The following is a 14,420-nucleotide window of genomic DNA, read 5'->3' as shown; positions in this document are numbered from 1 at the left end:
ACTCTAGAGGTTTTTGCAGAGAACCCCATGTTCCCTAAATAACCAGCCCCTGCCTGTTTGTTCCTCTCATGCTCTCCAATCCAGTCACTACTCAGATATGTTGCAGATGATCTGTGTCCAGGGAAACCCCAGAATGTGCCACACTGGAGGCAACCCCATGAGCAGGCTATGACCAAACAGCCCACTCCTAGGCTCAACCCCATCCAGAACTCAGTTGTCATTTGTTTTCCTTAAGCAACTTTCAATCTGACTCTATGAGCCAAAGGGAAAGACAGTCTCACTTAGGGCAGTGTGGAATGCAGGGAGCTTAAAGAATCATTATCAGCAGAAGAGATGAAGATATGGGCTTCTGACTGAGGAGTTCATCTATACCCAATTTCCCCCTGTTAGCCCCTCTGTGAAAATCTGAAGGAGATCCTCCTCACATTTCACCAACAGCCCATCATCCCTGTCCCTCCCCTATCTACCCCCTTCTCATTCTGGAATCCCCTTAGGATATGGATGTACATCATTCTCTGCCTGTGTTTATCAGTAACTCTCTGTCTCTGTATCTCTGCATCTCTGCCTCCTTGCACTGTCTGTTTTGCCCCACATCTGTGTCCCTTGTCCTGGTGTATGTCTCTCTCCCCCACTGCTGTCTACCTCACTCAGGATTCCTTTCTGGAGGGAACAGAAGTGCCAACTATACTATACCAGATGGCCTCTCCTGGTGTAGGGCTAGGAGGGACTAGAGGAAGAAATTTGGTTTTGCCTGCCCTGAAAAGATGCTTGGGGTTTCTGGATTGGCCTATTGCAGCATTTCTCTCATCCTGCCCACTTCCTTTTCACTACACGACTTTGCATATCCACTGAGCAGGCGCCCTCCCACCATACACTCAAGAGAACAGAAGGGATACAGCAATTTCTTCCTTCACCAAAAAGAACTACCATTCAAATTTTAACTTAAAAGCTGGAATTAGGCCGACTTGGATTTGAATCCCAGATCCTCCATTAACTCACTGTATCGCTTGCACTAATCTACTTAACCTCTCTGAGCCTGTTAATTCACTTGTAAAATGAGGAAATAATAGTACCTACCTCAAGAGGTTACTAAAAGGAATTACCAGGATAATGGATTCAAAGTGTTTGGCATAGCCCCTAACATACACAACTTCAACAAATATTTGATATCAAGTCCTCTCCTGGAGCACAGTTCCATGCCCACTGTCAAATCTTTGCGTAAACACCTAGCACCCACACAGTTAGTTCTGTCTACAGAGGCCTACCCTCCCCTGAGGCCAGTTACATCATGTAGGACCATTCCCCATGCCTTATCCTCATACCACTTCAGCTAGTTCAGATGATGGCCAACTTTATGGGACAGCCCTACATGCTGGGCCAGGATAGGAAAGGATGCTCCCCATACAGAAACGGTCTTCCTGGGCACACAGGAGACTCTCCATAGGGACTCAAGAGAAGACTCTTTGGACAGGTAAGAGGCAGAGTGGGAGAGTAGCTACTAGAAAGGCTCTCCAGAGTGGTGGTTCTCCAAGGAAAAACCACTTTCCAGCAAACACCAGGCTGAGATCTCTGGACAGAGACACAAGGGGAAAATCACACACAGATTAGGACTGTAGGAGGAGAGTGCCAGGTAGACGCAGATCAGCCTAGGACAGGGAGTGGCACATGAAAAAAAATTTCCTCAAATTTACCTGGGTAATTCTGGCTTCCTGAAAGTCCTCTCCAGTTACTAAGGCAACATTATCCCAATTAGATTCTTATCCTCCACATTGTCACCACTCATATGGCACCCTCCTACACACACACCTGGTTTTCATTGCAATTGTAACCCACTCATTAATAATGGGTTTCAAGCTAGGCTGCACATCAGAATTGCCTGAGGAGCTTTTAGAAATCCTGATGCCTAGGCACACTCCAAACCAATTAAATCAGAATCCCTGGGGGGTAGGATCCAGGTATCTATAGTTTTTAAAGCTCCCAGGTAATTCCAAAATATGACCAAGGTTGAGAACTACTGCTTGGTTCTCAGTCTTAAGTCCTGATTTAAACTTCTCCCACGTCCTTCAAGACCCCTATCTGGCCTCACAAAGAAGTTATCTGCAGCTGATAAGATAACACAGTAAATTGCTTCAGGAGGCTGCTGAAGAGGGAAGCCTGATTCTGCTTCCTTAAAGAACTCAGACCAAGAAAAAAACACATACACATGCACACATGCACTCATGCAAGCACACACAGACATATACAAATGCACCCAAACAGACCTGCATTCTTCTCCCCTAAGGAGAATGGATAAGGACTTCTGTTCTTAAAAAGATTATGGATATGGACTCGGGCTGTGGGCATAGTGAGGCTAGTAAAGTAACTGCCCTCTCCCCACCCAAGGCCCCATTATCTACAGGACCTCTATGACCTCATGCTGTAGTAGGTCAAAGCCTAAGGCCTGGGGCCTCACCTCCCTGGGCAACTTGGGGTTCCTGCAGCAGCCACTGCCCTGCCTAACCCCTCCCACACCCCACCATGTTGGTTGGTACCCCCCACCTGCTGACCCTGGATGAAGCTGATGCCACCTGGACCCTCATCAAGGATAAAGTAAGAGGGCCAAAAACAAAGTGACCCCAGACCCCAGCCCATCATCCTTGAGCATGAGTATGGGTCTGAGCAACTTATGAGTAGGAAGGGGTGGGAAGCCTGAAGATAATAACACCTAATATTTACTCAGGGCTTGCTCACATGCCAGGCACTGCACGAAGTGCTTTGCATACAGTGTCCAATTTCATCACAATTGGAAAAACAGTAAGAGGTTCCTTGAAAGGCAACTGGAATCGAGGAAAACTGAAACAAGTGCTAAGTCAGGGTAGGGCTTAGGAGGTCAGGAAGATTTCCTGGGGAGTGATATTCTACTTTAGGCAAATAGAAATTATTCTCATGTACAGGGTAAAGGAATTACTGACTCATAAATGGTGCTTACTAAACAACTAAATGAGTTAATGAGCAGGCGGGTGTGTGGGTAAGTGAACGGTGTCCTAATTAAAGGTAGAGCATATGCAAAAGCCAGGAGAGGAAAAAGAAAAATGCATATTTGTGAACGGCAAATGATCCTCTAGAATAGAGTTCAAATGGGTAGTGAAAAGGAGGTCAAAAAGGTACAGGGGCTGATCAAGAAGGGCCCTTTAAACTTTCTAAAGGAACTTCAACCTCTTCACAGATACCTCCTCCACCTTTAACTTCCACAGAATGGGAAATTTGGGTTTTGAGCAAAATATGTAGATTTTTAGGAGCAGGCAGATGTCAGCTGTATCTGAGTGGCAGGTACCCAACAAATCCCACCAAATCTAGATGGCTACAATTTCTGAACTTGGAGAATTTGGGGATCAGGTTCCAGTTATGTAACCTGAAGGATAGTGAATTTCAAGCACTAGTGGAAGGCAGCCCACCAAGTTTAAAACCACCATCTTAAAGTAGTGCCGACCAGACTCAAAGCAGCCTTAACAGCATGTGGCTCACGTGGCTCCCATTTGAAATGGAGCAGCAGCTCACCACGAGGGTCAGCTTCCCAGGGAAGGAGAAACAGGAAAGTAAAGGCCCTCCCAAGTATCAAAGTACCTGGCTTCAGCAGTGTAAAAGGTTGGTCCGGACAAGCTCAAGCATTTCATTAGGCTGAAAGTAAATGTGATCATCAACTAGTAGAAAGCTACACTATCTCTCAGCATCAGAAAAATTCCCTATTTAAATGGAAAATTGTCAGGAAAGGCAGAGATTCAGAATAAATCACTGTGGTATGTGGCAAATTCAAGGAGCAGGACACCTCTGAGTGACCTGGTTTCCTCCCTCCAGAACTGCTGAGAGTTTACCGAGCACTTTGTAGAACCTATAGCTAACAAGAATGTGGCTCAAGAGCTCCTCATTCAGAATTCAAACCAGCCAAGGTACATCCAGGAAGATAGTCTTCCTATCTTTTCATTTTCCCGGGCTGCCCCTGAGAGATCTAAATTTGCAGGCCTCTATGTTCCATAGAACTTTCACCCAGAAATAAAACTGCAATGGGAACAACAGGTAGTGTTCTCAAATGATGACTCTACCAAGAATAGTCACCCTAGCATAGAAATCTTATTTTCCCTATTTTAGGATAACTACTGGGGGCCTCAAGGGTAAGAAATAGAGCCTAATAACCGTCCCCCACCCCCAAGGCAAATTCATGTCTATATTCTGGGAAAAAGCCTCCAGCTAAATTAGGGATTCACCTTTTAGCAGACACTTAGACCATAAGAACCAGGTATTTCTCAAAATCCTATTAGAGAGATACCTCCTGGGGACACTCCTATATTTGTCTTATTTGTATAGGATCCTAGGGACCAAAGGAGCAGCTAGGGTAGGATTCTGAAGTTATACTTGGTGACTACGCTTTTTTTGTCATGGGACAGAGCATTCTATACAAAAATGCCAACCCACCAGTGCCCTGTTGTCACCCCTGGGAAACCCAAATGGACCTTCTCAGAGTCCTGTTCTTCAGCCTGACGCCCCCACCAGAAAGAAAGTATTCCATGTCTCAATGAAGCACAGGAATGATGGGAAATTCTTCCATGCACATTAAGAAAGAGCACCATTTATTTCCTTGGCTAGGTGACAAAGTGCAGACACAACTCCATCAGTTAGCTATCCTCCTCTTATGCTGTGGGGCAGCACTTCTAAAACAGCTCTATGTAGCAAAAAAAAAAAAAAAACAAAAAACAGATTGGCCTTAAGGGATCATTGATGAATTCTACCAGAAGACCAGCAAAGTGGGCAATGCCAGCAGTAGGGAGACAGACATGTGGGAATTCAGGGCTGAGGAAGGGGAGTAGAACAGAGTATTTTCAGAATAGATTTCAAACACGAAAGGGACCCAAAGAGGGAATTTTAGGTACTCCCTAGCAGAACACAGAGCCAGAAGTCTCGGCCAGCAATATCTTTAATGAGTCGAGATCATACCTACGTACAATTACTAGAGAGGATCTTACAAGGTTTCCCAGTTGGTCATGAAGTTAAACTTTGGAGAACTGGATTATCAAACCAAAAAAGCCAAGACAAGGACAAAACCAAGAGGAACTAGAATCCCTAAAAGCTTATTGGGACAGCATTACAAGGATGAGGCCTCAAATCCCTAAAAGAACTACTCCCTGTAGCCAGGGCAGAAGATGTTGAAGAATGGTCATTCCAAACCTATCTCTGTATGCCCATTGTAGTGAACGACATCATCCATCTAACCAATCATCTAAGACTAATCCTTCATGATTCCTTTTCCCATACTCCTTAACTGACCAAGTTCTACTAATTCTATAACCTAAAGTTCTATTTCAGTTGAAGGCCTCACCATGTTCTGCTTGCAGTTATACAATACTCTTACCCAATCTTCCTCTCATTTTGTCTTGCTATTCAAAAGTAACTTTCTAAAGCACCTTTCTGATCCCGTCCCTTTCACCCAGAGCCCTTCAAATGGCTTTCCACTGCCCTCAGGATCAAATTCCTGTCAGTTAGCACACTTTAGATCTTTCATCGTCTAGTTCCTGTGTGCCTGTCGCTCTTCAGACCCTATGTTTAAGTACTACGAAATGATGTGTTCCTGAATGTGCCCTTCTTAGTTTGTAAGTTCAGGTTTTTTAACTGGCTGTATCCTCTCCCTGGATTGACCATCCTCCTACCTAACTACTTCCTTCAAAACTCAAGTACTACCACCTAGAAACTAGAAATCTTCTGATCCTCTTCTATCAAAGACAAAGGCTGTTAAATCACTTCTGGTGATTTAACCTTGCTCTCTATTATTTTACTTAGCTGACTACGGTCTACATCTTCATCTCCTCCATTAGACTGAGCTATAATAAGACATGGTCAAAGCCTCATGCTTTTATGTACTCCCAGTATCCAGCAGGGTCTGACACATCGTAGACATTCAAGGTTTTGCTACAGGACAGAACTATAAAATAAGCAGAAAGCATAACAGCCTGAGCACATTGTGGAGATGTAATTGCACAGTGAACAATGGGAGGGTCAATCTAGAATAGGCTACCAGGTAACTCCTGACCCTAACTCAGTCCCTGACCTGTAAACTGGCCATCTGCAGGTTATCGAGGAGCGCTTTGGGCCCAATGTAGTGGCGGTACCTTTCCTGTCGGATGCAGCCTGCTATGACCTACTGGGTGTGCTAGTGAAGCAGTCCCGCCCAGCCCACATCCGCCTGGCTTTACCAGGTTGGCAGGGTCGGCGGGCACTACAACCAGTGGGGCCACTACCAAACCTCCTGGAGCAGGCAGGGTCTGAGGGTGCCTTTGCCCACTGCACTCGGGAATACTCACCAAACGGCCGAGCAGAGATACCCTATGAAGAAATGCGACTGTTGGATGGGCAGCCCTGCCGGATCCGCCTGCACATGGGTGGCCTGCGCAAGAAGGTGGCCTTCCTGCTACTGCCGCCAGGGCAGGTGAGCCTACAGCAAAACCTTCCCTGGCTCCGAAGTACGCACAGTATCTATGTCATCTACCAGGTCTTCTCCTGTTCCTGGCTACAGCTGGAGCTGTTGCCTACAGCCCGTGAGCCCCAGCTGCTCCGGTTACAACGGTCACTGCCTGTTGCCTTCTCCTGCCTCAAGTTTTCACTGCACCCCAAAGGAGTGCTGGGATCACAGAAGCCTCTGACCAAAGATCCATTGCCCCACGGTGCCAACTGGGTCAGACCCAACCTCGGCATCATGCCACCTCTGGCCCCCACATCAATCGCTGCCGATACCCCTGAAGCTACTGATGTACCCCCGCCTGTCCCAGCCCCACCTACACCACCTCCTCAGGAAGGGCCAGAGGGCAGGCCCACCAGATTCTCCTACAGGGGCCGAAACCCCTTCCGCAGGGGACCCCAGATGTTGTCAGGTACTGCTAGAGGATATGAAGCTGAGAGGGATGAGATCGGGTAAAGGGGAGAGGGCATGGGGAATATAGGAGTGTGTGCCCAGGAATGTGTGGGGCACCCCTCACTCCACACTGGATCCCAGTGAGGGGGATGGAGTGAGGGAGCCAGGGGTAACGAGGGGGAAGCATGGTCCTGGTGAGGGGGTGGGCACAGCACAGAGGGCCAGGGAGGGACCAGGGAGGCAGAAAGACCAGGGCATGAGTCAAGCTGTGACTATCCCCAACCCTGGCAGAGAACTGGCTCTTCAGTCCCCGCAGCCCCCCACCAGGAGTCCAGGGTGGGGGCCCCGGGGACCCCGACCGGCACTCCATGTCCCTGCCCCTGCTGCAGGGTCTGTCCTCAGAGTTCGACAGCGACGAATGAAGCTGAAGCGAGAGATGCAGGGGGCGAGGCCCCCAATATCTGGCATAGGGATACTGGTCCCCAATAAACATCAGCTGCTGCTCCCCAAAACCATCCTTGGCCCATGCTGCTTCTTCCTTCTGGGGGCTGATGGAGAGTCCCTACTTTTTTCCCCTAGGCTCCATGACCCCCTCACCCTTTAAGGGCATGAGAAGCACCTCGAAACCTTGGCACCAATGTCCTCACGAGAGACAAAGTACCCCTGACCTCCCCATTTATGTACAACCTTCCTGGGACCACAGCCCCAGAAAAAAGGGTGGGAAAGAAGAATGAGCACAGAATAGAGATTTCCCTTTTATACATATTGCAACAAGTTCTCCATAAAACATTCATCGGAAATAAATTAAAAAGTCCTCTTGCCACTGCCTCCAAACATAAAAAGGAGCCTACACCGGTGGCCCCGGCCCAGGCCACATGAGGCCCTGATTGTCCATGGAAGAAAGTTAAGGATTGAGGGGCCCGAAGCCTGAGAAAGGAGGGCCAGATCCCTCCTCTGAAGCATCCAACAAGAAAGGCGAGGTGACAGCATGGGCCTGGGAGATGGCAGCCAACTCCTTGAGAAACTCAGGGAAAATGACTGCACAGTAGACCGCATTCTTGACTCGCAGAGCCTCACCTTGGCGCTCAGGGGCCCCACCCCGAGGGGGCAGAACCGGAGTTGAAGCCCCTGGGGAGCCCCCACCCAGGCCAAGTCCTGCGCCGTCTCTCCCAGGCTGAAGAACCACCTGTGCCGCCTGCCGGGCCCTGGTTGGACTGTGCGCGTGCCGCAGGAGCAACTCCCCCAAGGACGGCCTCCGGCTCTTCACTGGGAATAAATGGGTATTGGGGATCATGAAGGTGCGGGGGTCAGGCACACTCCCTCGGTCTGAGAGAGATGCCCCCCTCCCTGGGTTCAGGGACATCTCAACTAGGACTCGAAAACCAAAATGCTGCCTGCCTAGCCCTCTTCCCTTTATCCAGCCTCCCCACCCAGTCAACCATCACCCTCGGTCTTCTGTCAACACCACAGCCACTTCATTCCCAACCAAGACCCCTTCTCCACGCCCTCTCACCCTGAGGGACTCTTAATACTCCTCCCTTTCCAAACGCTATTCTACCATCTCTAAGCTATGTCTCCTCAGTCTGTAACACACCCTCACGTTATGCTCCTGAACTGGAGCCGACCACTTCCAGCTTCCCTCTGCCTCTCTATAACACATGACCCACATCCTCTGCTCCTTCCACACCCACAGGGCCATATATGCAATCACAGTTCCGGGGCTTTACCACCTGTCTCATACTCTACTACCCTTCCAAAATCTGTTCTCCTGCGCCACCACTTCGCCTACCACCAGCCCCCCTCCTATATCCACCAAAGCCAACCTCCTACTTCACATCAGCTTAGACAACTTCATGTGGCCAGACAAATTCACCTCAGCTTAGACTCAAATGAACCATTTAAAATGTTGCCCTCTCTCCTCTAATTATCTTCCTAGATTACTGATTCTGGATCTTTGCCCAATATATAGGGCCTAGACTGTAGGAATTTAGTCTCTAGATCATGCTACAGTTCCCATTCTCTATCTCGAACACTGGTTACAGAAATATGCTACACAAATCTACTAAATATGGCATTCAAAACCCTTCACAACCAGGCTCACATGCCCCTCCAACCCTTCTTCCAAACCCTTCACACCCTCCTCTGCTTTTGTACCCATACCTATCTGTTCTTCCTGAAACCTTCCAGGCTCTTTTTATGCTTCTGTAGCCCTCTCTGCCTTAATTCTACTCTCCCCACTGTTTTCATCCTTGGCCTAATCTCATTCTCCCCACCCCTCTGAGAAACCTCCTCTGATTTGCCGTCCACTGCCTTCCCATTTCACCGCCTTTATCACACTGTATTGTAATGGCTTGTGTATAGGTCTTCTACCTCATACAGTAATCTGTGAGCTCAAGGGCTCAGACTCTTATCTACCTCCACAGTGAACACAGTACCAGAACTATGGAAATAAGATACATTCACAGTGCTGTACCATGAGGAAATCATGCTGAGGAACATCAGCTGGGTTTTCGCAGCTGTATAAGAACCATTCTGGTACTGTCTTCCCAACCCACATTTCTCAAGATCCTCCAGCTCACCCCTGCTCTCTTGCTCTTAGCATATTATTTTGTCTCCTACTTTGATTAGCAAATAAAGTACTTCAATTCCTGTCCTTCCCCTCTGCACCTCACAACTCCATGGATACATATCACTTCCTCCTTTGATCTATCCCTCATTTGCCTCAAAGGGGGAAAAAAAAAACCTTTCCCATCCAAAGTTATTCCTGTCCTGGTACACTGGATCCCACTACATCCACCACATTTTGGGACCTTCCTTTCTCAGTTAATGACACTTCTCTAGTCACTCCTCTAGATTGACTGTCAGCTCTTAGAAAGCAAAGATCTCATCTTGTACCTACTCTCTGAGTCCTTGTACCACTCCCCGAGTCCCCTGTACCAAAGACAATGGAGAGCAAATATGGCAAGTACTCAGACACTTGCTGATGGAAGATCTAGATTTAAAGCTGCATGGTCATACTTAACTTTTCCTTCCTCCTTGTACCCCACAACCATTCATCAAACTCTGCCAATACTTTCTTCCCATTTCTACCTTATCTAATTCTTCCTTTCTGTTTCCACTATTCTAATTCAAGCCTTGCTGGTCACAGTTGCACTCTGTTTTCTCCTGGGTCCACGTGAACTAACATGCTTATCTCTCCACTCTCCTATCTAAGAACCTCCAATGGGTTCTCACTGCCTAAAAGATCACAACTTCTACCCAGCCCAACTTCTAATCTGAGCACCTAATGCTCTGGCCAAATCTTTCCAGCCTTACTATAAGCTATTCCACCACCTTCTAAATCCCCTGCTCCAGCTAAATAGTTCATGCGGTCCCCTGGACAAAAGAATAAAGCCACCCCACTCCTCTGCCTACCCAAGTCCTATCTCTCAAGGACCATGTCAAATACCATGTCCTTTCCCAAGCCGTAACCATACCTCAACCTAGAGACCACTCTGTCCCCTTGCCTATCCTCAACTCCTAGAACAGTTTTTGCTGGTGCTGCTAATTTGGCTCTTGGTGGACATAACTGTATTTTACCCTCTGACTAGAGCCAGACGACAAACATCAAGACTCAATTTTCTGCAACTCCTCAGTTCATGGCACAAGACTTCACCCTTAATAAGAGCTAATTAACCCGGACTAATTAGCTGTCTAGGGAAGGTAGGGAGAGGGGTGGAGTGGTGGGATAGGCCTCACCTAGGGGATCGGAGCGGCGGGGGGCAGGTCCTGCTGCAGGGCCCTCGGCCCAGTCCAACTTGCCACGGGCAATGAGGTACTTCTTGGCTTTGGATAGCAGTGCTGGGAAGTCCTCCTGGGAGGCCGCAAAGCTCTCAATTTTATTCTTCACAGAACCCAGCACCTATGAAGCACAACTTCATGACATTTCTGTGTAGTTCTAGACTGACAGTCCTTTCTAGTCCCCCTGGGCCTGTTCCCAGCCCCCCAGGGCCACTCCAGCTGCGGGCCTGGCCCACCACGGAGCCTAGACGCACCCATGCATGCATGCATCGCACACCTGCAGCAGGGACTTGACACTGGGCTGGAAGACCATGTTGGTGTTGAGCAGGAAAGAGCGGAGCAGGGGCTGGGGGTGACAGGCCAGCTGGGCCACCAGCCCCGTCAGCAGGAAGTTGACATAGACGGAGTTCTGCAGCATGTTCTCGAGTTTGGCAAAGAGCACAGCCATGAAGGGGCCTGGGAGGAGTGGGTACAAGGATACAGGCCTAAACACAATGCACATCGTGCTCATTCTTCCCAAAACCAAGAGACCACCCCAACCACTAGATGAAAATTACTTGTAGGTCAGTCTCTGGGTATGTTTAAATATCCTGTGATCACCTACTCTGGAGATGAAATGGCAGACACCAGATAGACCCACAAGAGTCCAGATGCCAGCTTTACACACACTTCAGATGAAGAGCCAGATCATAGGCTCTGGAGTCAGAAAGACCTGGTTTCAAATTCCAGGTTTATCTTTTACAAGTTACTGGATGAATCAAAATTCTCCAAGCATAGTTTCCTACTTGGCAAAATGAAATATACCCACCTCACAGTATTACTAAAAGGATCAAAAAGATATTCCTATAAAGCAGTTAGCCCAAGATCTAGCAAATTATACATATTCAGTAATAACTATAAGCTACATAACATCTCTCAGTTTTTTAAAAAAGCTTCACCCAAGAGGCACAAAAGAAAAAGAACAAGCAAGAAAGTGAATGGGACCAAAAGAAGAATCAGGTTACACACAAGACAGAGGATAGCACTACACCTAGGTCAGAAGAAAGCAAGAATGAACTGTAGCAAAGACAAAGGTTACTACACAGGCCAACTTCAAGATAGGGAGAGAAATCTCTGGAAGGCCAAAGAAGAAATCAGCTCTGTTCAGGAACTAAGAACCAAGAAGGTAAAAGAGTTTAGTTCAGAGCCAGAGAAAATTGATTAAGCAAAGTGCTGGGAAGAGGAAAACAGAAGGGATTAGAATGATCTACTAGAACCATCACAGTCTGTCTGACCAGGGATCTGTGAGGAAAAGGGATTATACCTAAGAACTGCACTATGAACTAAGACAGGAGAACAATGAAGGGAAAGAGGCAGTGAATTCTGAAAAAGATCCTAGAACATTCTCCACTCCAGATGCACATGATTAGTCTTAGCTCCATACAACCCTAGTTTAACAGGGTCCCTAAGATACCCCATAACTTTTTCCTTCTGTTTCTCTCATTTCCTGAGACTCTCTTGCAAGAGAAAATTCAAAAAGCTCAGATGAGTTTACAAAGAAGAAAAGGGACACTTCAACAATGTGGTAAAACCTGCATACCACCTTCTGGTGGTACTGAGCAGGAAGGAGCAAAGCCTAAACAAATGGAAAGCCATTTTCTGTAGCCTGCAAGAGGGAACTGTCAGGACTCTCGAGCAGAAGCTTTGGTGTTGTACAAGAAGGATGGCAGAATATCCCAGGCCCAGTTAGGACATGGACTGATCAAGGCATGATAACTTGACTGCAAACAACCAGAAGAAGGGTGGATACCTTGGTCAACTTACATCTGCCATGCACCCAAGAGATGATAATCCTAGTAAAAAGCTACCATGTGCTGAGTTCTCCCAATGCACCAGCATCACGGTAAGTTGTTTAAATGCAGCAGTGATATGAACAGACACTAATTCAAGGTATGTCTAGTCCAAAGCACTACGCTGCTTCTTAGAAGTGGTTTTTTGGCCCCTAGAGTAAGGAGAGTAAGGATAAGAACCAGGTAAGAGCAGGAATGGTTGAGCCAGCTCTCAAACAAAAACCAAAGAGGAGTTAGCCCGGCCACTCAGGTCAGGTCTAGCTCCAGGGTCTTTGGAAAGACCAAAAGAACTCCGCTTGGGAGCTCGGGGCCACACTTTTGTCATTTGCCCTCAAAGAGGTATTTCACTCTATCTGCTTCAGTCCTTACTATTAACCGTAAGACTTGAAGAAAGTCTTACTGGGTAGTCATAGCAACCAACAAGGTACAAGGACAGAGAACCGGAAAAACCTGAAATTGAGTCCTTCTCGGAGAAGACAGGGAGAAGAAAGGAGGCCAGGGCAGAGTACAGGAAAAACACCAGAAGAGCTGATCCTGGGCAGAAAAGTTGACAGGAGACCCAACACCCAAGACAAACATGGGAACAGCATGGAACAGCATGGCTTACAGGTGCCTCACATACAGAATAGCATGTATGACTCCATATATATTATTCAGATATATTGCTGTGATTCACCAGGAAACACCAAACACAGAACATCCTGATCACAATCCCAGGAAATGGCCAGACTAGGGAAGAGGAGGAACATGCACATTGGACAGACATACAAGGCTCAGACATAAATCAATACTCAAACCAGCACAAGCATGGAAGACGTATACACAAACACAGAGACATAAGTACAACAGAATATGTATCTGGAATGGACCCAAGCAAAATGGATGAGGAGCTAGGCAAGTACACAGAAACGACATGGCCAAGAAGTCTCAGATATTAGCACAAACATGTCAAGTACATGCAAGGAGTATACAAAGGAGAAGGCCTAGGCTAAGTAGCTTACCAGTGAAGGGCTGGCTTGGCAGCTGGTTGAGAGTCCGCAAAGGGCTGCTGAGGAAGGGGCCAGGGGGCTCGGGGGGACAGGTGAAGCTCTCATAGGCCTCCTCCTCCTCAAGAGGTAGTGGAGGCTCTAGCAGGGGTTCTGAGCCAGCCCCCCCATTGCTCAATGCCACCTCGAGTTCCCGGAGCTCCTGCCCAAAGCCCTCTAGTCCTGCCATGCCCTCGGAAGTGCCCTCTGGCAGTTCCCCAGCTCCCTCCTGAGGCACCCGACGAACCTTCTTGGCCCCCTCAGGCCATGGTCCTGGCACCCCATTGAGCTGGGGAGGGGGCAGGAGGCCAGGGCCCTCCCCTGCACCCCCAGCAAGCCCCCCACTCCCCAGCTCTTCCTCCTCCCCTTCCCCCACATTGTCCCTGTCCTCCTCAGGCAGTAGGCTGCGTTTCTTAGTCCGGGAGCCAACAGGACTGGGCTCAGGAGGGGGCCGCTCGCCATCATAGGGGGCAGACCAGGTACAGCAGGCTCGGACACACCGGTCCACACCACGGCGTGCCTCACGCAGATACTCCAGGTAATTGTCTTCCAGCTCACCAGGCTCCTCCACAGGGCTGGGCCTTCGGCCAGGGCTGGAGGCTGGGGATGCAGCAAGCCCTGGTGAGCGAGGGGCTGGAACTGGGGATTCCGAGCCACCCAGACTCTGCTGTCGCAGGAAGAAGGCCAGTCGAGATGGTGTGGAGGGCCGGGACACTGTCACCACAGAAGAGGAGTCAACACTTGGGCTTCCAGGGCCTACAGAGGGAAAAAACATAAGAGCGATCAAAGAGACAGAGGGCTAGGAGGAAGGATAAGACACCTACGGAGACTAATAGAGAAGGCAATGAAGCAACAAAGACATGTGACCTATTCAGGCAGCTGATTCTCCACCCTCCTAATTAAGCTTTT

General features: G+C 48.3%; 2 protein-coding genes across 17 annotated transcripts in view; one reads left to right on the top strand and one right to left on the bottom strand.

Annotated features, from left to right (window-relative positions):
- FHIP1B (FHF complex subunit HOOK interacting protein 1B) overlaps positions 1-14,420 on the bottom strand; it is a 59,510-nt gene that overhangs the window by 29,553 nt on the left and 15,537 nt on the right. For 13 of the 16 annotated variants that reach the window (XM_088017767.1, XM_088017759.1, XM_088017758.1 and 10 more), the window contains 4 exons: positions 13,488-14,267; positions 10,935-11,113; positions 10,616-10,778; positions 7,955-8,143 (listed from right to left, as the gene is read on the bottom strand). In XM_088017767.1, coding sequence (XP_087873893.1) covers positions 7,955-8,143; positions 10,616-10,778; positions 10,935-11,113; positions 13,488-14,267 — 1,311 coding nt within the window. Of the gene's footprint in view, positions 1-7,619; positions 8,144-10,615; positions 10,779-10,911; positions 11,114-13,487; positions 14,268-14,420 lie in introns of those variants that run through there. The other 3 variants (XM_088017762.1, XM_088017765.1, XM_088017768.1) reach the window with 2 other exon arrangements.
- Positions 2,518-7,299, top strand: CUNH11orf42 (chromosome unknown C11orf42 homolog). The gene is made up of 3 exons (XM_028116936.2): positions 2,518-2,589; positions 6,098-6,896; positions 7,169-7,299. Exons 1-3 carry the CDS (start codon positions 2,518-2,520, stop codon positions 7,297-7,299), a joined length of 1,002 nt encoding a protein of 333 aa, XP_027972737.1.

The sequence above is a fragment of the Eumetopias jubatus genome, unplaced genomic scaffold, assembly GCF_037043125.1.
Source record: "Eumetopias jubatus isolate StellerSeaLion01/CBP00866 unplaced genomic scaffold, mEumJub1_p1.0 scaffold_13, whole genome shotgun sequence".
Classification (NCBI taxonomy): Eukaryota; Metazoa; Chordata; class Mammalia; order Carnivora; family Otariidae; genus Eumetopias; species Eumetopias jubatus.
Note: the sequence above shows the minus strand (reverse complement) of the source record. Positions and strands in the feature narration are given on the sequence as shown.

What these genes read in the sequence shown, in the direction of transcription:
- CUNH11orf42 (XM_028116936.2), top strand. Translation starts at nt 2,518, where the DNA reads ATGTTGGTTGGTACCCCCCACCTGCTGACCCTGGATGAAGCTGATGCC. An exon ending in GGACCCTCATCAAGGATAAA is followed by an intron (nt 2,590 to 6,097) that starts GTAAGAGGGCCA and finishes GGCCATCTGCAG; the next exon opens with GTTATCGAGGAGCGCTTTGG. An exon ending in GGGACCCCAGATGTTGTCAG is followed by an intron (nt 6,897 to 7,168) that starts GTACTGCTAGAG and finishes CAACCCTGGCAG; the next exon opens with AGAACTGGCTCTTCAGTCCC.